Here is a 23,624-nt window from a genome sequence, read left to right as displayed (position 1 = left end):
GATTGCCCACATCCCTTCAGCCAGGAATCCTTTCCAGTCAAAACATGGTAAGAGGAGAAACTGACCTCATAGGGGTAGACTTAGTGAATCTTGCAACAGGGATCACCAACAGGAGAAGCCACAGCATATTACCCTTATAAAGAAAACCCACAGGACAGTTCACAGAACAATTGCTAATGCATCTTTTGACTAAACTCATTTCTCAACAAATGTGATCACTCCAAGAAGTCAGGAGACTAAAGCTTGAAAGCAAATGGAGACAACTCTAGAGGTGGCCTTTTCTGAACAGGATTGAGCTACACTGATGGTTGATGTGCACTTCTACTGTTGGTCATGTAGGTAAATAGAGGATTTCAGTTGTAGTCTGCCCGGTCCCTTTCACGAGAACTACATTTTAAAGTGTGTGTTTGGTGGTGGGGGAGGGGAGGGAAAATAAATGTAAACAGTTTTATAGGAAATACAACTCTTTATTTTTCAAGATTTATGGATTAAACACAATACTGAACTAAATAAGAAAAAAGGTTAGAACTCAGCATTTTAATCAGCAGGCAAACTACAAAAAGATGAGTCTGTGTTTGCAATCAGAGCATAAACTAACATTACTGCTCATTTTAATAGGTTGTAGTAATTTTAATTTATTCTGTGTGCATAGATATGAATTTTGTTTGTTTTTTTAACTAAAAATCATAAAAAGTGTGTGTGTGTGTGTGTGTGTGTGTGTTAAAATGGGTGTATAAGTATGTATATGTTTTTGTGCACCAAGTGCCCTATCCAACGTCCTTAGAAGTCAATTGGAGTATTTACATTGACTTCAATAAGAATAGGATCTATCCCAAACCACAAAATATTATAACTGTATTGTGGAAGTGTATCTAATGAATAAGGGCTATTTTCAATAAGATACTATAAAATATTGAGAGTACATTAATAATAATTTGTAAAAGAATATCTTGTCCAACAACTAAAACCAAATGTACCAAATAAAAGGAAATAATGTACTGTGGAATGAATAAAATCCCCTAAGAGTACAGGGCTCTTTGATGTACCCACAATATATTTAATAGGTTCTCCTTTGTATTCAGTTGTTCTCTTCTCTCTTTTTCATTATGTTAATGTAGTTCAGTACATCTACAGTCATCATGTCAGGCAAAGTCAGATACCCAGTTTCAGGAGGAAATTCTGCAATAATTGTTGCACTGTCTGACGTTCTTGAAGACTGAAATGCCTCATCTGCTGTGATTTCCTGCCCTCCAGTGGTATCTGCTTTATTAACATTAGTTAGTAGTTCAGCACTGTGGACAGAGGAGAGATGATTTCTACAGCAACATGCTTGTATTATATCACATTGTGTGGCAGCATTTAATTTTTCTACCCTTACAGTAGGGCTCTCAGTTTGTGACCAAGCATCACATCTTTCTCTCAGAGTAATATTCTTCCTTTTAAATGATATGTGTGGTGAGTTGTGCTGAGGCTGGTCTTTATTTTTCTCCTCTGTTTCTTGTAAACTGGGCTGTTTCTGTTTAGGAGTGTTGGCTTCTTTCATAGCAACACCAGTGCAGAGAGGGAAAAGCAAACTCTCTGTGCCAAAGCTATGTTGTGGTCCTTTGCTTGTTGAAGCTGCAATTGGATTGGCACTGTTTACTTGAAAGGAGCTTTCAGAAAGAAACTTTTCAGCTAGGTAGTCCTCTTCAGACTGTACAAACAGATTTGTATGAATGCAGTTGTACATAAATCCAATAAGTTGCTACCACAACTACAGTAAGTAAAGTGAAAAGGCCAGACCTATGATCTTCTTGTTCACGAACAGTTATGTAATATAAGGAACTGAGTGGAACTGTATTTCATTAGATATTATCAAAATTCCCAATGGTCCAATATCACTTACAGATAATGTAAATTACTGCTTACCTATGCTATTTTAAAGCTTAAAGCAAATTCTTTTTTATATTTCTCACAAGTGATTTTTGCTTGTATAAAGAAAGCTAATAACAAAGGCAATACAGCAAGTTCATCTGCATGTGCTTTGGCACGAGATAGCATGGTGATGAGCTCTTACAAATAAAAAGCATAATAAATAATAATAATAAAAATATAAGAAAGATAAAATTGTATGCTTACCATCTCGGAACTAGTACAGAAACAACTGTCTGTTTGCTTTGGAGAGTAACTGGGGGACTGACTGCTCAGTGATGATTCAATGCCTACAAAATGAGCTTGACTGAGAAAAATTAGGTTCAAACTAACAAACAAACCTCTCTTTTACTGTATGCACACCACCTTAAAATAACATTGACCCAATTTATAAATAATTTTTAAGACACTATTTATAGTATTAAGGGTTAGCTAGTTTATTGTGCAGTACATTATAAAGTGCCTATTCTCCTCTCAGAATAGGTGCTGTCTCCTGGTAGAATCCATGGGAATTATATTCATGCTCTAAGGCCTAAATTGTGCTATTAAAATGCAGCCCTGTGTAGGGCACAGTGTGGAGCTGTACTGTCAGAGGCAAGCTCCATAGGGAGTGTGGCAGCTGCTTTACCTCATTGGGTATTTGAGCCCCAGGAGGGGGAATGTTCCTGGAAACCACAGAGACTTAATCTGTGCCCTACTGCTACAGAGGGACGGTGGGGGTGCAGACTCCTTGTAGACTCCTATCATTACAATGCCCCTGTGGAGTTGCAGGACAGTCTGGCACTAAGAGGGTAAAGAGTCTAGTAAGAGACTATGGTTGAACTTCCAGGGCAGGGACTAATTCATGTTGAAATATTTTACAAAGTATTTTCAAGCTAATCATGGTCCAAAGGAATGAGAAAGTGAAAAGAGAAAATGAGAAAGGAAGCAAATGAAAAAACTATATCTGGAACCATCACCTTATACTATCAAATACTGAACATTCATAGACTTGTGCTGTTGCGTTCTTAGCAGCATTGCTACGCTTTCTGGTGGAATGTTTTTTTACAATTACCACTATTCGCAAAAATTGGCTTTTTATGTTTTTGGAGATGCCAATAGTAGCAGAAATGAGACAATGAAAAAAAATAACAGATGATTAATCATTAGGGAGATGCTAACTTTAATCTTTTTAGATAAAAGCAATTAAAGTATTTCAGTTATGCACTAATGTTCCAATTTCTTCATTCACTGTTGGGTGAATCAGACATATTAGTAGCTCACAAAACAGGATGCAATCACTTTTACTTGACTTTAGATGTAGCTGTATCAGTTTTACATGGAGAAAATCTACTTTAGAATTATGTATACTGACCCTTTTCCATCTTTCCAAGCTTTGAACTGACTTCAAAATCACACTGTTCCTTCTCTGCTGTCAGAACCTTTTTTAAAAAAGTGAACACATTTTTCAGTCCAACAGTCATACTTTTCTTCATTGTATTCCTTTATAGAGAATCTCTTTTTCCTGTATCCCATTGGATGAGGATACTAGAGATCTCCATGCATGGTTCTGCCATGCATCTAGCCTGACCTACCAATGTGTCCAGCCTTCCCTCATAAGAGCATAATAGCAGGCACCCGGCAATTATCTAGTTCTCTTGGGGTTAATATTCCTCCACTTTATAACTTAATACTTCATTCACTGGATTAAGAAAGATAAATTAGTTGCCAGACCATTTATTATAGTCGGCACAAGTAGTGCTGCTAATAGTTAGAGGTTTCCAATAGAAAGTGTCAGGAAATCTTATTTTCAGTTGATTATAACTTGGCCACACTTCAGCCTTTTGGGCTGAAAACTTCCAGCCTCAGGCTGAATTTTTCTGGAAAATGTAAGCTAAAGCGTTTTGGCTATTGCCAAGATGAGAGAAAAAACATGGTTTGCCCATGTTAAAAAATAGGGTTACATCCATTTCATTGAGAAGCTCTTGTGTCCATGCTTTGGAGCAGGGACATTTGGCATGTTTCTTGCCTTTTTCTTTTTGGGGAGTATATCTGAGGAAAGGACGCTGCCTTCCATGTCATGAGGTCCACTTTATCCCTATTAACTGATGGTGGGCCCCACCTAGTCACATGGCTGTAATGTTAGAGGAGTCTGCATGGCCAGCTTTTAAAGTAGGGTGACCATAGTTCCCTCTGCTGAATATAGGATACCTGGTAAAATTGCTCAAATTCAAGTGAGGTCAATGGCAAGTAATCAATCAGAACTATGCAGTACCCCCCTCCCCCACCCAAAAAAAACATGCTATAAAAACTCCAGGGCCCCGCAGGGGAAGGGGGGGGGCTTTGTGGCCTGGGGTGGCGCGGTGCCTCGGGCATAGGCATAGTATGACTTCTATTTTGGGGGCAGGGGCCAGCAGGACTCAAGCCAGCTCCATATGGTGGGTCAAGGGATGGAGGGCCACCTCCAGCCCGATTCACCTCAACAGCCCACCCACCCAGTCTTGGTTGTGGCAGGGGAGGGGAAGGCACAACTAAAAATTATAAATCAAAAGGTGGGGAATTCAGCTCAAAAAGTTTGAAAACAGCTCCGGGTGCAGGCAGAGGGTAGCTCAGGGTGAAGGGAAGGGGTAACTAGGGACTGTGTGCAGGCAGGGGGCTAGGACAGGGAAGGGGGGGTTAGAGGCTGTGTGGCAGGAGAGTTCCCCTATGGTCCCTGTTCCCTGAGGGCTCTGCCGGCCATGGAGCCGGGTCCCCCACGCCTGCAGCTCTTACCAGCTGTGTGAAAAAAGGGGGGCGGGGAGCAGCTTCTACCCCCTGCACCAGCAGGAGAGGCGGGAACACCACGGCTGCCTGCTCCATGGCACCAGCTCCGCTCTGTGCAGCTCCTTGCCTCCGAACTGGCTGGGGCGGCGGGGAGAGAAGGCGGCGCGCCATTAAAATAGGGTGGCCACCCATCCCGTTTTTAACAGGTCAGTCCCATATTTAAGCCCTCTTGCAGGTGTCCCACCTTTAAAAACCAAACAAAACCAGGTAAGTTGTCCGGTATTTTCTGCTCCCCTGCTGGTCAGTCAGCACAGCCCCAGCTGCCTCTTGTTTGCAGCAGGCGGGTGAGTGTGGGCAGCCGGTGGCGGGTCAGTGAGAGCACCTGGTGGCCTCAGGCTGGGTGGAGAGGCAACATCAGGTAGGAGGAGAGGCAGCCCTGGGGGAGGAGGGGAAGGAGGATGGGGTAGGGGGTGTGTGTGACCCCTCCCCATGTGAAATCTAAAGCAGGAGTTCTCAAGGGGGGGGCTGCAAGCCCTTTCGGGGGGGGTCCACTGGGCGCCAATGCTGAAACCCAGAGCTTGAGCCCCGGTTCCCCCTGCAGGGCTGAAACCCCTATCCCCCTTCCCCTCCGCCCTCCCCTGGGGCTGAAGCCCCAATCCCTGATACCTGTCCTCCCCCTGTTGAAGCCGGGAGCTGTGGTTGCTGAGTGTCTGAGCCCTGGCGACCCCCACGGGGCTGAAGGCAGGAACTGTAGGGGGTGTAGAGCTTCCTCCTGGACTGACCTGCACCTGCACAGCAGTTTGGGAGGGGCAACATTCCTGATGCCCCCCAACTCTGCCCATGGGCCCAGGAGCTTCTGCCCCACAGGGAGCATCAGGAATCCGGGATTCAGCCCCAGGGCTCCTGCCTTTAGCCCCATGGGGGTCGCCAGGGCTCAGGCATTCAGCGCCCGCAGCTCCCGGCTTCAGCGAGGGGAAGAGGGATACCAGGGATCGGGGCTGAAGCTCGAGAGACCCCGTGCTCTCGCCTTCAGCCCCACAGAGAGTGTCAGGGTTTCAGCCCCGCGGGGGCTCAAGCAACTCCAGTGGTGAGCCAGCTCCCCTATCTTCTGACACTACAGCAGCTCCTGTTGGGAGAAAAAATGTAATTGTAGCACCTCCCCGGCAGAATCTGTTATTCTGCTGGGGGGGGGGGAGGGAAATCTGAAGGAGACATGAATTTTGTGCTTATTTTTGTTAAAAAATGGGGAGCCATGGCCCCCTGGCTGCCCTGGTTCTGGCGCTGAGAGGTATCAGGGGCCAAGAACCCCTTTCCCATAGAGTTTCTGTATCCTTGCATCATTTTGGATCAAGTGGTGAATGTTAAGAGCTCCACGTAAAGAACACAGAGGAAGCCACTGAAATGCACACATACTATTAGGCCTACAAAACCGATGAACAGTTCTATGTATTTTTGAATGCCATCTATGGGCCCCTTATCTATATAGCTATTTACACATGCACAGCTATAGAGCACTCTCAGATCAGGGAATGGTATGTGGCAACCTCTCTCACAGTACCCACCCCAAACAGTAGCTGCCTGCTGCTTTCTGGAGCTGCAGCAAAGAATCTGATCCAAAGTATCTGGCACCAACATTTTGTAGTACATAGCACAAAAGTACATTTGTCTCCTTAAGCAAAAGCTAAATAAAACTGTTTTACCTCTTCAAATCCAAGGACTTGTGAGCACTCACAAGTGAATTGTTCAAAAGGAGCATTGTCACTAAGGAATAAAACCAAAATAAGGTCCTAAGGCAAGAGATTCATGCTATGATTTTCAGCATCTATTTACACCTCAAATGAAAAATATTACTAATAAACTTACTGTCCACTAATTATTTTCATAAAACATAGCAATACTGCTATTTGTAAGCTTATTGTCACTGCTCTCCAATTACAATTTGTTAAAGTTACAGGTTTTTTAAATTCTCACGCTATAAACACAAAGAACTTGATTTTATAAACATCATTTCTGTGGAACAGTATGCTGTTAAGGATTACTGAAGATAATGCCACTTTGTAAAATGAAAAAAGACAGCTCCAGAGGAAAGACTGTAACACTGGGTACTTGAGCAACCTTGAGGTAACTGATGGGTCTGCTCAATAAGGCCAATAATGGCTGTTTGTTTTCTTTAAAAATATTGTCACACTATTTAACTTATTTTTAAAGCACTTTGCATTAGCTTGAGTATGAAAGGCACAATCTAAATATTCATTTTATATAGAAGAGGATGGTGCATGTTCAGAAATATCTTGTATATTAAATATTTGCAGACTTATGAGCTGCAAAGCTAATAATCTTAAAGAAATTTTCATGTTCTTATACTCAGTGTGTGAAACTGTGGACCCATTGAAGTCAATTGGAGTTTTGCCATTGACTGCTGTAGAGCTAGGATTTCGCCCATCAAGTCTATCATATACAGATATCACATTTTAATTTAACAATTGCTTATGAAACTTACTTATTAATTGTTGAATGATTCCACATTTTTTCCTCTAAGTTAATCTTGTGATTGTGATGATTTGTAAATGCTCCTTAAAAACAAAAATTAAATCTTGAATTTAAAATACAATTTTGAATTAAAACAAATGATTCCATCACAATTTTGATCAGAAATTACTATTAAATGACATATTAGGTCATAAGATGATTACCATTATATAATTCTACCTGAAACAAAAATACTGCAGTGCCTAGTTTCATAACATCTTTCTCACTAGGACATACAAATCCTGTGGCTCACTAAAACAATACCAAAAAATGGAAGCATAGCATCACTGATACCTACCTGTTCTTTCAGATTTTGAAGGATTTTCTTGGTTTTCAGAAGATGTAATGTAATAATGTCCATCAGCATATTCTTTCAAGTGGCTTTTATTAGGCTGTTTATTTTCTTTATGGCTTGCACTTGAAATATTCTTACTTTTAAAGAAAGTCTGCTCTGGAACAGTGAAAATCCCTTTAAGGCATCTGTCTACAGTATATCTTTCAGTACATTCAGTCATGTTATAAATTTCTCTATTATAAGGGCTACATCTGTAAGATATTTCATTCATATCATCTGGCTCTGTAAATAACTGGCGGATACTACCTTGGTTAACAAAAGGACCACAATATTCCATGGAAGGAATATCATGAATCAGCGGTCTCTCATCTTCAGACAGTGCTAGACCATTTTCATTGTGAGTGTCGTTTGCTGCCGTTTCTTTCACAATACCAAATAATGGCTCTTTTATTCTGTTGTTGCTTCCAGAATCTTTACTGGTAATTAAAGCCGGAGTATTACCAACAGAATTTATATATTCTGGACTTTGAGGAGGGGAAAAAAAAAAAAAGAGAAGGAAAGAGAGAAAAAGCCTGCTCAGTACAAAAGTAAGCAAAACACTAAATGCTTAAACATTAAATTACCAATTTTAAGTTAAGAATCTCAAAAAACCTTTACTCTTTATGCTCTCCATACTGCTATCAAAAACACATGTTCTTTTAATGGATAAATCCTCCTGTATTGTAGATGTGGTTTTATAGTAAGGCAAAAAACATAGAACATAGACCTACAGCTTTAAAGAGAATTAGAATTTGGTTTCACGCCACCTCTGGACATAACTGCAGACCTGAGATGTATCCTCTTGCACAAAGAGCTGTGAATAACCAAATCACCCACTGTATGTCACTGCTGCTTCACTCAGCTGAATTAGACACTGGACTGTGCACAACATCCAAATGCAAGACAATCTTCTTCAGGGTTTTTAGAAGGTGGTTTGTTCTTGTAGGGTACAATTCCCCTCTGTACAGAAGGCCCATGCAAAGTTCCTGTACCACTTAAGTCACTGTTCTTAAGTGGTCAATAGGCCTTGTGCAAGCTCTCTGGATAGAGGGGAATTTCATTTGTATCTAGTGGCAGTGATTTACATTTGGCACAGGATTTTTTAATAAAGTAGTGATGGGACCAAACATACATTTTCTTTTGCCCATAGTACAGCCTCAGCATACAATAGGGATGACAAAGATAAGATGTGGGACAACAGTTCAGATAAGAGGTTGTAGGGATTATAGATGAAGAGAATCCAGTATGGAGAAGGGAAGATATGAAGGAGTGAGCGAAGCATTTCTTCAGCAAAGAGGATTAAAGTGTTCCAAGCTTAAAGTGCAATCCTTGAGTGGGAGAAGGAGACAACGGGGGAACAGTAAGAAGAGAGGATTGAAAAGAGTGCACAAGTGAAGGGGCATGAGGAAATGAAAGCGGAAATGTAGGCGAGGCAAGATTATGTAGGGCTTTGAATGTGATGCAATGAGGGCCAGGAAGTAAATGAAGGGATTCAAAGATGGGCATGATGTGGTCAGAGTGAGAGAACAGGAAGACGACTTCAATCATCTGCATTTTAGATAGCTGGGGAAAAGGTGGGAGAGGTGAGAAACAAAAATAAGTTAAATTTATGGTGATCAAGTTATTAGTCAGTCCAGGGTTCCTGTAGCTAGTGCTGCCTGCCATGAAGTGAGAAATCTACAGTCCCTTTCTTGTTGAGGCAAGCAAATAGACTGAGTGTAGTTGAAAAGAGCTCCCATTATTGTGCTTCCCTGATCACTCTAGTCAGTGCTGGAACATGATGATGGATTCCAAAAGGCATTCTGTCTTGCCCTCAGTCAGATGGTGGACCAGGGACTTGAGAGCAAGTGATGCAATAAACTGGGCAGAAAATTAGACTCCTTAGGAGCCCAAGAGACATGCAGAGAACTCCTGGAACAAACTTGAAATAAGATATTTATTATAAACTGTGTATGGCCCTACGCAGTCAGTCAATAGGTAAAGTTTTTCTCTTATCGGCATATTTTTCAAAATATGTTTTATTTCATATTTCTATTTCTCCTTTGTGAAAAGGGAATGATTTCATGAAAAAAATTCTTAATTAAAAAAAAAAACACTAGAAGAATTATTTAACCAACAGGAGGAAAGTGCATGCTTTTGTTTGTTCTGCAAATTACATGTGTAATGGAGGAATTCAGTGACACTACTGAATAACGTAGTGAGAAAATGAACAATTGAATCCAAGATATTGAACTAAAATAACATTTTGATGTATTTCAGCAATTTGTAAGTAATCTGGTACTTTTGTCATTTACTTTTATTCCAACTTAATTTTCAAAGGGCATTGAAGTACAATAAAAATAATAATCAGATGAGTCTTGAAAGTCCTCTTATTTTTTAAATGTGACTTTTCCTTTTTTTTTTTTTTTTTTTTTAAAAAAAAAAATCTCTGCCTACCTATTCAATTTCTTAAACAATGTTCCCAATGGCCCTGCTGTATTGGACTTGCTGAAAATGCATTGCCTGTTTTCGGATTTTGAAACCCAAGGGTCTTGAGAGATAATATTTCCCGGCTGAGAAAATGGTAGAAACTGCCAAAATATTAAATATAGAGAATAGTTAAATTTTAATATTTAAAATGACATTTCACATTATATATACTATATTAACTATTGTGATTCTTTTGAATTTTGTACAATAAAATTCAACAAGATAATGTCCCTTCTATCTCTATGGGGGAAAAAAAACAAGATTTTATTCTAATACAATTGAAAAAAATGGAATAATGCTATTTATTTCCATACATTCATTATGGAGGAAAACATTCATAGTACCGCTCTATGTAACAGGCCAAATCCCGCTTACCTTATTCACATAAAAGTGTCTCAATTGACTTCAGTGCAGGTTGTATTTTAAATACTGGCTGTCAGCCAGCTTGCAAACAGAAGGCCTTCAAATGTCCATCTAGCATCCAATGCCATCAGAACTACAAAGTTCTGACTTCCTGAACTTGCATTAAGATGCCATCACTAATAGAATTTAAAAAGGTTTACATATGTGTGAAAAAATATTTTATTTTTTAGAAAATAATTTTAGCAGGAAAAAACCCTCATAATTGCTATTGTATTTTTTCACATGTATTATGGGAAGCGGCACGGCAAACCGTGGCCAGTGGGAGCCATGATTGGCTGAACCTGCAGATGCAGCAGGTAAACAAACTGGCCCGGCCCTCCAGGGGCTTTCCCTGAACAAGCGGCGTCCCAAGTTTGGGAAACACTGCACTAGACCTATCCCAAAAGAAAAAAATTCATTTAATACAATTCCTCTGAAGTGACAACATATCAAACCTGTTCGCTCGGCTTCTCCTCTTTATAGGCCACTTCCCAAGGGCTGCATGCTAGGTTCGTTCTGAAATTTTGTTCTGTAGCTTGTTTGTAATTTGAAGACCAGGAAACTGAAGAGGACGCTGGATAGGAATTACAGTCTGCTGCTAGATTGTGCAGATGTTCAAGACTAGAGTTTGTGCAAGTTGATTCCATAACTTGTGATACCTTAAGTAAAGCACAACAGATAATTTGTTTATCTAAAATATTTTGGTTTAACGTTACACTTTCAGTAAAATTCTTTATTTTACAGAATACATTACACATGTACCTACTACAAGAAAAATGTAAATCTATGTGACCTATCCAGATATAAACTTTTTCACGAAGAAAAAAAAATTCTGCCAATGCCATTTCAGCAGTGCACTTACACACACACCTAACTTTACGCATGTGCCTAAGTGCTATGATGAATGGAGATGGACTTAAACATGTATTTAACTTTAAACATGTACTAAAGTGCTTTGCTGAGTTGAGGCTTAAATTAACAAAATAGAATACATTTCACTGTAGCCTGGAGAGCTGTCCTGTGGGAGGGAGGGTGCCATGCTGGCCCAAGCCAGTCAGCATATAAAGGAGATTTGGAGGCAGACTGGGTGAAATGCCATGGGATCTGCAACTATACAGATCCTGGTTGCCCTTACACTCGGCATAAGGAGCACATAGTGGCAAGGTCTTCTGTTCAAACAAATGGACAATGCCTTTGCATTGCAATTCTATAGCTTGCCAATAGGCTGGAGAATATGAATCTTCAGACACACCCTCTCTGCTTAGTACTTTGTACAAATCCCACTTTCAGGTTTTGTGGGGGATGGAAAAATTTCACTCAATGCAATTATTTATTTTTAATATTTTTTTTAGCCCAGTGTCTCCATTTTTGGATGCAAACAAGCATGCAGGTGCAATTGCTGGTGCACACTTTTCAAACCAGCCTGACACTTGTATGTGCACAGTGTTAGCAAGTCTTTGCATATATAAAGAGCAGGCACAGGCCCAGATGATAATTTGCCCCCAATGAGTTCTGGGCATTCTATACCAACCTAAAATAATGGCCTCTTTCTCTCCAACCAGTAGGAGGGATACAACTGTAGTGGAAGACTTTTACTAAAGTAAAGTAATTTATTGCAAGTTGTGATCTTTGTAAAATACATTTTCATAGCCAAACACCTAACCTAGACTAAGGAATTCTCCTTTGCTCAGACAAAGAATTTAATCCTACAAATAGGTTTATCTTTCTTACTTTGTCTAAAAATCTTGGCCCAATTGCATGACTTTAGGAACAATGGATCAAATTCTCCACCAGCATAACTGCACTGAAATCAGTGGATTATGCCACTAGAGAACTTTGCTTAATTGCTAGGTCTAATGAGATTTTCTCTCTTTATTCATAGAAGAATTGGTGTTTAGTAGAAAGAAAAGGAGAACTTGTGGCACCTTAGAGACTAACAAATTTATTTGAGCATAAGCTTTCGTGAGCTGAGCAGCTGATAGTTTTTATGAAAGGCATCCTTTGAATAAAGTTATTCGAAGTGTAACATTTACACAGATCTAATACTTCAATATTTGCATTCTAAGGTCTTACACTCACACTACCAAAGCAAAAATGATGATGGAGCTTTGTTGTGACACACTGGGGACAATATGGTTTGGTTAGCCTAGACAGAAACAAAGGGCCTAATTGTGTGGAGCACAAGTCCATATGGTTCCACCTATAGGCCCGATTCACTTAATGAATTCTGTTGGTGCCAGATGACACAACCCAGGCTCTCAGTTGTTGACAGTCTGAGGAGTACAGTGTCATGAATTGTCAGCAATCCCTGTTACACTGAGGAGCCTGGAAGTGGGCCAGCAGAGCTGCAAAAGTGGTGTGAGGAAGGGCTAGGCCTTCTGGAGAAGAGCTGATTCAACTTCTTTCATGGGCATCTTCTAGCAGGGAGCCTCCTGTGGAGGCCCTTCTGGATAATAAAGCTTTCTGCACCCATCAGTACAGGGGGTTGCAAGTTGATAAGCCATCTAAACCATCCTTCAGTCCATCTAAAAGGATGCAAACAAACCATGTTTTAACTATGGAACTCCTTCAAAATATCTATGAGTTGGGGACAACGTATTTTATCCTCCCCACTTCTTTTCCTCTTGGGTAAGATTCAAGAAGGCTAAAAAAAAAAAAATCCCTCTGTATATTTTTAAATAATTTTCCACTAGTAAAGTTAATTCAACTCAGAAAGTGATCAAGTCAACACTATATCTCTTTCAAAACTCTGGCTGGAAATCAGGATGTCTGCATGCAAATAGTCTAATTTTGCTCACTGAGGCACAGGTATAGGCCTCCCATTAAATAAAATAGGAACTGCACACACAGGGGTGAAGACAGAATTCAGCCTTACATTTTTAATCTATAGTTCTACGTTACCAAAGGTTGTCTGTGGCTGACTGGAAACAGGTTTAAGAGAGCCCACTCCCTTTAGTGGAACATACAGTATTTCCTGTTCATGACCCCAATTCAGGATAGCATCTCTTTTCAGGAAAGCAATTAAGGTTGTGCTTAAGTCTCACTGACTTCAATGGGATTTAAGTATGTTCTTAAATTTAAATGCATAATTAAGTCCTATTCTGAATGGGGTGAATTAAAGCATGCCCTTTCCTGAATCTGGGCCTAATTAAGTCCATATGTGAACATTACTGATGGCCCACTACATTATAAACTAGATTTTGCCACTCTTACTCATGCTGAGTAGTACTTTGCTCCTCAAATAGACCCACTGAATTGATGAAACTGAGTAGGCTTATTGGTTTGTATCTTAATGGGCATCTGACTCCATAGAAACATTCAGCATCTCCAAACTGGACAACTGCAAAAAACTCTTACTGCCAGCTGAGTCACATGCTTAATTGCTAGGCCAGAGCCTGACCTCATATAGAAAGTTAACTATTTTACAATACAACAGAAGAAATAATTACTGGATCTTAAAAAATAATGATCTTTCTCATAAGTATATAAAATACTGAAAATAAAAGTGAGGCTAACTTAGTCTACTAACATTATCCAATGGCATCCATTAAAAGACTAGATGATGTGTGAGATAATAGCTTTCCCATGGCCCCACATCTTTTTGGCAAATGCATTTAGAGATTGTACAGATTTGTATATGATAGCTTACTGACATCTACCCTAAATTCAATATACTTTTGGAAATGCTTGTAATGGATTTTTCAGGGAAAAATTCTCTTCTCAGTTATACCCCTACAACACCATCAAGTTGAACAGGTGTAGTGGAAGCAGAATTTGTTTCAAAGTGTTTTAGGAGAAAGAGCTGAGGACCAGATTTGATTTGTATATCCCGGCCCTTTCCCTATTTATCTTCTATTGTCAAATTGCCTCCCATCCCCTGGGCTCTGCCAGTGCTCCCAGCTTTGTCTGCCAATTTCTCAACTTCTTACTATGACCTCTGTGTCTTCTTCCATGTGACCTGCTGTGTGTGGTACATTCCTCAGAATTCATCCTCACAGCCCATATCCTGTCCACATTTAAAGATTCATTTCTGCCATGTTGCTCATAGTGAATCAAAACTGACTTTATGTACATTTTACATAGTTTGCCTGTTGTTCCCATTTCCTTTCCCCTAATCTCCGTGTACTTGTTTGTCCTTACTGTAAGCTCTTTAGAGCAGAGACTGTTCTTGAGTGTTTTGAAACTGCCTAGAATAATTTGGAAGATAATTGTAATGATGCAGCATAGTCTTAAAGAGGAAAGCTCCACTTCACACCAAAATCTGTGAGATTAGGCATTTTTTAAAAAACAATTTAAGGGTCATTTGTTTACAAAACTGATGTCAAGTTATAAATGTATATTTAACTTACCTGAGGTTGGTATTTCATCTCATCTGCGAGATGCTTTCTTCTGTTCTCTAATACTTCTTGTTGTATCCTTGTAACAAAGTATAAGAAAAATCTATGATATTTGGAGTTCTTGGCCAACATTTTCAAAAGAAACTTGAGAGATCTTAAAAGGGCTTGATTTTCAAAGAGTCCTGAGCAACTACCATGGTCCATCTGAAAATCTGGCTCCTTTAAGATGTCTCAAGTTGGGCACCGAAAGATTGAAGATTCAAAATAATGTTTGAATACAGTGGCCTGCTCCTTAGATACAGCTACTGCATGCAGGATCTTACATGAGTAAAGAAATAGTCCTTAGTCACTTTTGAATATCTAGCACCTCACCTACAATTTTTTGTTTGTTCAAAATACATTTCCGAACTCCTTTATATTGATAAAGATATTTATGACCGATCTAATTGGAACTTAAAGTACTGCTGTGAAACTATTTCAACCCTAAAATATTGTATTTATTTTCCTACTCATAATTGACATTTCCTCAGAAGATCTTTTCAAGACAGGACTGTCTGGGCAACAAGACAGCTACAAGCACAGGCAACACAGATACCTCCTCACGAAAGCAGATCCCCCGCTTCAGTCCAGAACAGTCCTAGGTTCCCAATCACCCACTAGTTCTCCAACTGCCTTTTTCCCCATGGTATCAGTCATGAGCAGTGGGGAAATGACATCCTTATCTCTAAATTTCTATCTTATCCAATGTAACCAGTGCTGGCCCAATGTCTGGAAGAGACTGAGGCATGGAAGCGATCTAGCTGGCTAGAACTTAATCTGGATAACACTGAGATGATGGTGGAAGGCTGGGGAAAACAACAAGAACATATAGTGAGAATTGTATCTATCCCTCTGTGGAGGGTGCATATCTGCCAGTTCATAGATTCTGAGATTTTAAAGCCAGAGGGACCATTAGACCATCTAGTCTGACATCCTGTATAAACACTTCTCTGCACCCTCTCCAATTTTTCAAAATCCCCTTTAAAATGTGGACACCGGAACTGAATGTTGTATTCCAGTATCAGTCTCGCCTCCCTACTCCTATTTACTACTCTCCTGTTTATACATCCAGGGATTTCATTACTGCTTTTTGCCACAACATCACACTGGGAGCTTATGTTCAGCAATTTGTCTCTATGACATCTACATCCTTTTTAGAGTCACTGTTTCCAGGATACAATCCCCTATTATGTAAGTATGGCCTATACTTATTTGAGGTGTTGCTGGATTTCCAGCTGCTGTTAAACAATCACATAGCAACAGTGTTTTCCATCTTGCTCCAGCTAAGAGATTGCAATAATTTCTTCTGGATGCAGACCTTGCTACTGTGATCCCTGTCTTTGTTAGCTCAACATTAGACTACTGCAGTATGTTCCATATCGGGCCATATCTTAAGTGAAACCAGAAGCTGCTGCAGAATGCACTTTTTGAGGAGTGGATCTTGCTGAGAGTACATGACAAGTGCCCTAGGATCTGCAAAGGCTGTCCATAGATTGCAGGTAGAATTTCAGGTGTTTGTTTTGACTGAAATGGCTTAGCACCTACTACCTACTTGAGAGATTGCTTCTCTCCCAGAGTTATAGTGCCACTCTACCAATCCGCAGAAGTGTTTGATCTCAGTTTAAAAAAAAAAGGGGGGGGTCTGTTGGCAGCATGTCCTGTGTGAGGGGTCCTCAGCTGTGGGACCCGGTCCCTTCCCTTTGGTCTGAAATAGCACAACTTCATTGACCGGGGACCGTGCAGCATGCTCTAGCCATTTAGCCAGGCTTTGGGGGAGGGAGGAGCATAATAAGGGCTGTTAGTGTGGATTAAGCATCTAAGGGCTGGCTTTTTTTGGGGGGGAAGGGGGTTGTGGAAGTTGCTGGTTTTACTCTTATTCTGATTGTATTTTTCAATTTTGTGGTGGTGCCTGGATTGGCACTTTTAGAATATATATTTTATAAAATCAAAAGGAAGAAAGAAATGGATCATGGAGCTCTTATCTTTGCTGAACTTCATTAACGTTTGACCAGTGTCCATAATTATTCAAGTACCTGTTCTGGATATCATCTAGAGCTATTTTAGATGATGTACATTGTGGCGACATGGGAAATTCTATATTCTGTCTCCTTGTAGGAGTTTTTAATCCCCTGTTCAGATCCACATGGACTGGTTTTCTCACTCTGTCTGTAATGAAAGTGTTCAGAGTGTTAGTACCTATGTCACAGAGAGATTTCTGAATTTTAATAAGAACACAGAATCCACCCTTCACTCTATGTAATCAATATAAAATACATATGTTTTGCTTTATTTGCCATTACCACTATCTGAACTGCTTATTATTAATTCTATTTTACAGCCTATTAGAATATACACTTCTTTTATCCATCAGATTTTGGGCACTGCAAGGCTCTATTACACTTCTCATTTAGTTCCTGAGGGCTAAGGTGTTCCCACAGCCCATAAAAAGACTTGAAAGGCAAGGCCTCTACAGTTTTATTCATACAAAAATGCAATACAGGACAACAGTTAAGGTTCATAAGGTAGATGGAGACGTTATTGAGGAGATCATTGTAGGAAGAGTGTGAAAGAAGTGGATTTTGAGATGGGTTTTGAAGGAAGTACTTGATGTGGGGGGTAGTGATAGTGATAGTATGTTCCATGAAAGAAGTCATGAAAGTGGAAGTAGTAATTGAATGGAGTGTTTAAGAAAGAAGGTCACAAGGAACAAAAAAACAAAACAAAGCAAAACAAAAAAAAAAAGGGATGTATGATGTTACTTAACCAGGTGCAGAGCTGAGCACAGCCTTGAAGGTGAAATTATGCTGCTAGCCAAGATTATTGGGTTCCTCTTTTGTCCTCTGACTTTTTTGTGTGGTTGCTGTTTCACTTTCAGTTAGATTTTGATTAAATTTAATTGTTGACACTACCAGTTATAATCTTACAAGGAAGTACAGAAGAGTTGAGGCAATAGCAGTTATAGGTTACAGTAAAATCGGTCTTCCAATTGTAAAGTTTATTACCGTATTATACTCACCAGCAGTGTCTTTCTTGGTGGATATCTGGTTAACAACATACAGGTTGAGGAGATCTAAACTGACTGTTGAACTTTTAGAGGGTGATGATACTCCTAGCAGCTTCATCTTTGATCTAAGTTTTTTCTTTTCAAAGAATTCCTATAATTTTCAGAAGACAGAACAATCAACCACTTGATATATACTACAGAGCACCGCAAAAGTATATGTGGTACATATTCATGATTTATCTGCACAATTACCTTTAATATCAATAAAATCACATGGCTGAATTGCTATACACACAAATCTAGCATTTAACTTCACTTTCATCTCTTTAAAAAAAGATTTCTTGTACAAATATTATCTGAATTGCTTTTTTAAAACTAAATGAATGATGGTGCTTATGATGGGAAAATTCAGTCTCTGAAATTTCACAGTTTCACCTACCTATTAACAATTTAAAACTTTGTATAACTTTTTTTTTAAAGTGTCAGACTCCCTGGAAGAAAAACATCTTCTATTTTTCAATAATTTGAAGAGATGAGACTTTGTATGCACATTATAAAACAGCAAGAAAATCAACAAGGATTATATACACATGACCATCCAAAAAGATGCAAAGAGCTTATCATTCTCTTAGATGGCCTTCCTTGGCACAGAATATACAGTCCTATGGAAAAAAAAAAAGAAAAGAAAAAAAACCCCATAGCTGCCCTCATGTGGCAAGAGTCTAAAGCAGATCTGGTTAACACTTCTAAAATCTATGGATTATATAAACAATTCAGTTTAACCCTTGAATTCTGTTCATAGCAATGCAGGGAACAAGCTTTGTGCAGGAGAATGGATTATTAATAATCCATCAGTATCATAGATCATCAGTATCAAATGCAGCAAATAATACTGACTGAGTAAATAAGAACAATGTTAACTTGTTCATTTTAGCCACCACAAGCACATCAAAGACTCCAGGCTGTGCCAAATTACAAAATACTGCAATGCTTTTCATGGGGATATAATTTTGGTCTAGACTAGTAACCATCCCCATGTGATATTTGACAGATTTCAGATATGACTTTTTGGTAAATATTTTCCAGGATAAGCAATTGTATAATAATCTTTCAAGTTATTATGATATTGGTCTTTGCAAAACATATGCTTCAGATAAAGCTATTTCCAATTAGGAAGACAAGGGGCCAAATTCAACCCTGGCATAAGTGAACACAATTCCTACCATCTACCTCTTTTAATACTTTCATTTCCCTCAGCATTCTTAACACTACCTCATAATCTTCTTTATCTCCCACTTTTATCCCCTCTCTCAATCTCTTTCTCCATACAAGAATTTTCTGAATGCCTCTACCCTCAAAATCTAACACTTGTCCCTTATCAGCACATATCCAGATATGGTCCCATACACCTTCTTCCCATTACCTTCACACTTATTAAATGCAGTGTTTACAGTTATTGTGTCAAATTCCTCTCCAACAGCTCCTGAACCCCCTCCAGCCAGCTTCTTCCATCTCCACCATGCCGGAGCACACTACATACTTGTAATGTTATTGATTAGTCCAATTAGTCCTTAATGACCTGCCCCATATCAGTTGTGTATCCAAAGGATTAGGAGAGTGTTGGGGGGGGGACAAGGGGACCCAGAGGGTCATCCCACTGGTGGGAGTCTGCTTCTGGGACTGGCTACATCCTGCAAGCCTGCTTTTCTTCCACCTTTATGGCTTGGTGAGAGGTGCCACTTGGAGTTTATTTTCTGGACACATGATCTATTTTGTGTCCAGAGTGGGTGCAGGCCCCTTACCTGGGCTTCCTAACCTTGCTTCACTGCTCCTAGCTCCTACCAAAAAGGAAGAAAGTCTGTTCTATTATAGTTACACTCACCCACCCTCATTGATTTCTTGTCTACTGTGTGACATTTCCTCTGCTTATATCAGGACAGAATTTGATCCACTCAGTGCACTTTGGAAGTCAGAAAAAAGTACTTAAACATTCTTATGTTTAACCCCAGAAAGGGTGCCATCTATATGTAATGAGCTTTTAGTTGAAATGACCAAGTATTTGAGGACTGTGAATCTGCAAGCCATTCCTGCAGTCATATCTGTATAACGGGCATATGTTTGTAATGGGTAAGAAATTACTAAACTTTGCAGGACTTTTATGCATAGAAATACACACACAAATAATAATTAAAAATCAAGAATTCAGCTTGAAGCTCCCCTAGACAAAATATTTTTGCCCTGAAAAGTTACTCTGAAGGTATGCACACTAGTCCAATCCCATAGCACTGTATCTCCCTTCAACTGCTTTGAAAAATTATCTGCATGTGAAATTAATGTTAAACCATTTTTAGTTGTGTAAAATAATTATAAATAACTATAACAATTTACCTTTTGCTTTCTCCTTTCCTGTTTAAGTATGATTCTGCTCCTGAAAGGTAGCAAATAGCTAATTAGTTCTTCAAAAAGGGATTATTATTATTTTTAGAGTGTAGTTTAAAGTTGAGACATGAGGAGGCAGGACTTCAATTCTTAGTAACACTACTGGAAGCTAAATGCATAAACCCTCATCTCTGAGGATGAGACAGTGGGCCAGTCCTGAGCTGGTGTGAGACAACATAGCTCTAGTAAATTTGAGCTCTGTCTGGGGATCTGTCTCAGGATCTGGCCCATTGTCTCTAAATCAGGGCTACTAAACACACTGTGTGCCTAAAAGTCCAAACTTTTAAGTGACTAATGAGCTATGTAATTATCTATTTTTAAATCCTTCGAATAATACAAGAAATTTTTGACAATATATTTATTCCTTCAGTTTTTCAACAGCCTTTTTTCTGCTTTTTATGCCATGACTCAACAGTAGTACAGATGCTATAAGAGCAAGAAAAAACAAAATATACATTCTATGTATAGCTCAAGTTCCCCATCATTCAAGGCTTCCAAGATTATAACCCACATTTTGAATTGAAACCATAAGTAAAGGTGGTAGCCATTACAGATTTTATGGCATCCTAGCATCCTGCATCACTCAGATGGCAGGTGATTACATTCCGTGTTATCTGGAGCTTCTAGGTGAATTTCAAGGTTAGCCTTATGCAGAGTATATACATTTATTTACTTGGAAGTTTTAAAAGTGTTGGGCTTTTCACTTTTAAAGTCCTCTAATGGTTTGGCTCTATCCACTTGTGATACAGTGTCCACCCTCACACAAGGCAAGCAGGTTAAATCAGGTCAATTGCCCTGATAGGCTGCTCCTGAGGGAGAGCCAGGGCTTTAAAGGCTGATTGATGATTGAGCCCAGCTGGGCAGGGGTAGAAAGTTTGTATAAAGCCAGCAAGCTGCAGTCAGAAGATTGCTGTAGAAGAAGTAGCCTTTAGTCATTTCCTGGGAGGGAGGGAGAACAATAATGGTGGAATTAAGTAGTCACTCTCTTGGAGGAGGGAATTTGGGTCAGTCAACCCAAAGAGGATGGGACGGATGGCGGGCAGAGAATTAGAAAGGAGTCTAGGGAAATAACAACAGGGTCTTGGAGCAAGCTGATTATGGTTGTACATAGGGTCTCTGAATGGGAACCCAGAGTAATAGGGGAACCTGGACCTACCCATCAGCTGCTGGGAAAGGAGTATAAGACCTGGCCTTGGGTGGGGAGTGAATGAAGATAGCTGATCCAGTGGCACTTTGATAGCCTGGAAGGACTGTACAGTTTCCTGTCTGGAAGGCAAAGTCACAAAGAGAAAATATGTAGAGTCCCAAATACTGAATGGGGGCCTAGTGAGAATGAGAAGACAGAAAGGGGTGTCAGTCCTGGATCAAGTTAATCACTGGAGTAGTCAGGAGGAGATGCTGCCCTGGCGGTGAGTGGACCTGTGACAGGGGCCTTCTGTTTCTTGTTTTAACATGGTAGCTGACACCATCTGAGATACTTGTGCAGTCAATCCCTTCCTGATATAAATGGAGGCAGGTGCTGCTAGAAGAGCATCTTGGTGAGGAGATGATTTTCCTCTCTGGTTCCCCATAGTCTTAATTTCAGGACACAGTACAAAAACAAACAATTTTCTCAACATTGCTTTGAGGAAAATTGATATTTTGTCTGGAGGCCTAAGTGGTAATTATGGGACAGGAATCTAGGTGAGGGATGACTTCAGGATGACCAGCTGATTGCGGGGCCTCAGTATGCTCAAGTGGGTGCTTATGGGAATAGGAAGGTGACATATGGAGGTCTCTTCTTTGCAAGTACCAGGTGGGGATGGGATGTCTCCATGGAACTGCACATTTTAATGTTGGATAAGCACTTTATAAATGTATATCATATGTAGTTGCAGTGGGGGGGGGCCCAGTCAAAGGCAATTTTTCTGCTGCCTAAGGATACCACTGAAATCCTGATGTGCAATTAATAGCAGTAGTGAGTACCGTAATGATACACAAGGGATATACATTTTGCAAAAGGAATATCCTCCTCCTAGATATTTTGTGATCTGTATAGGATAGTGCTCCCAAGCATTTAGGCCAATGTTTATGTCAAGCTGAAATTTCTCCCACATACTTGACGCTGAACAACTTGAATCTTACAAAAAGGCTTCCTTATGCATTTGGAATTATTTTAGTTTGATTCTCCATATATGGTTAGGATGATTACAAAATTGTTTTGCAAGGCTAACCTCAAAAGCTTGGTGAAATCCTTTGATTTTAAATTTCTAATCGATGGTGGAGTGCTTTTTATATTTAAAAAGAAAAAAAGGTTTTCAAAAACATTTTTTATAAAAAGGTTAGTAAACCTGCTGGTGGAGACTTTACTGTTTCTGTAAAGCTCAGTAGTTTCACATCTGCCTCCCCAGAACTTGATATAAAAATAGATAGGATAATAGAAAATACATTGTCCATTCTCTTTCAACACTGAAATTTGAAAGTTGGCAATCTTGTCACTAAAACCATTACTGGGAGCAAAAGTCACTGAGAGTTTTCTTGCTAATTAAACTCTAGTCTACTGATTGTAGGCATTTTATTTACAAAGTTCTCTAATGTTCAGAAGATGAGCTTGTCTCCTTTTAATTTCTCATAATTGAGACATGTACATTTGGCTTGTATGATGGGGAAGATCTTGAATTTGATTAGAAATGTAGCAGATATGAATAAAAGGTTATAGTCAATTCAGACTACGAAGGTTGTAGAATACAAAGTTTGAAACTGTTTCCAAATTGCAAGAAAATGAGAACAACAAAATGTGTTGATAATTGATTAACATGATTCTATTACAGCTAGGAATTTAAAAATATAAAACATCAAAGTTAAAATGACCTGGAAACTAAAATCAGAAATGTAAAGTTACAAAAGCTCTCTAAATTTCACTTAAATTTTAAAAGAAGTCTGAAGGTTTACAACGTGTCTTGGACCATCAAATCTCTGAGTGAGACAATTAGGCCTTGTCCACACTGACCATTTTAGGGAAACTGCATACCATTGCTCTAGTACTACTGCAGCTCCACCAATGCTCCCAATGAAAGGAGCTCTAGCATAGAGTGGCTGCCAGCATCATGTCTTTCATATTTGCTAAAACAATGGTGGGGAAACTTCTCACTCAGTTTTTACCCTTCATCCTTCCAAAATACTGTATGATTGATCATGTTTATTATAGTAGTTCCTAGAGAATGGGGTTCCCATGTGCTAGGCATTGTACAAATAGAGTACAAGACTCTTTGCCCCAAAAAGGCTATAATTTAAATATACAAGACAGACATGGGGTAGAACACACAAACAGAGTGAACAATGTGATAGCAGCAAACATCATGTTCCACTTTTTCTGTGTGTGGGGGGAAGGGGTACTTAAGTGCTATGATAATACTAATTAATAATAAAAGGGAATAAG

General features: G+C 39.5%; 1 protein-coding gene across 6 annotated transcripts; it reads right to left on the bottom strand.

Moving 5' to 3' along the window:
* Positions 1-332: 332 nt before the first annotated feature.
* C1H12orf40 (chromosome 1 C12orf40 homolog) lies at positions 333-19,600 on the bottom strand. Of its 6 annotated transcripts, none has more exons than XM_043496675.1 (12): positions 19,570-19,600; positions 17,780-17,918; positions 16,797-16,929; positions 14,737-14,803; positions 10,843-11,046; positions 9,953-10,086; positions 7,481-8,001; positions 7,154-7,226; positions 6,354-6,414; positions 3,266-3,332; positions 2,119-2,201; positions 333-1,693 (listed from the first exon to the last, which is right to left on the bottom strand). In XM_043496675.1, exons 2-12 carry the CDS (start codon positions 17,883-17,885, stop codon positions 1,079-1,081), a joined length of 2,064 nt encoding a protein of 687 aa, XP_043352610.1. In that variant the 5' UTR covers positions 17,886-17,918; positions 19,570-19,600; the 3' UTR covers positions 333-1,078. The 6 variants fall into 6 exon arrangements, 5 of the variants coding, with proteins under 5 accessions (XP_043352610.1, XP_038248464.1, XP_043352621.1 ...); XM_038392536.2 differs by lacking the exon at positions 19,570-19,600 and adding an exon at positions 19,191-19,283; XM_043496686.1 differs by lacking the exon at positions 19,570-19,600 and adding an exon at positions 19,191-19,272 and having other exon boundaries at positions 7,784-8,001.
* Positions 19,601-23,624: the final 4,024 nt, after the last annotated feature.

The sequence above is a fragment of the Dermochelys coriacea genome, chromosome 1 (assembly GCF_009764565.3).
Source record: "Dermochelys coriacea isolate rDerCor1 chromosome 1, rDerCor1.pri.v4, whole genome shotgun sequence".
Classification (NCBI taxonomy): domain Eukaryota; kingdom Metazoa; phylum Chordata; order Testudines; family Dermochelyidae; genus Dermochelys; species Dermochelys coriacea.
The sequence above is the reverse complement of the archived record's forward strand: the minus strand, read 5'-3'. Positions and strand labels throughout refer to the sequence as shown.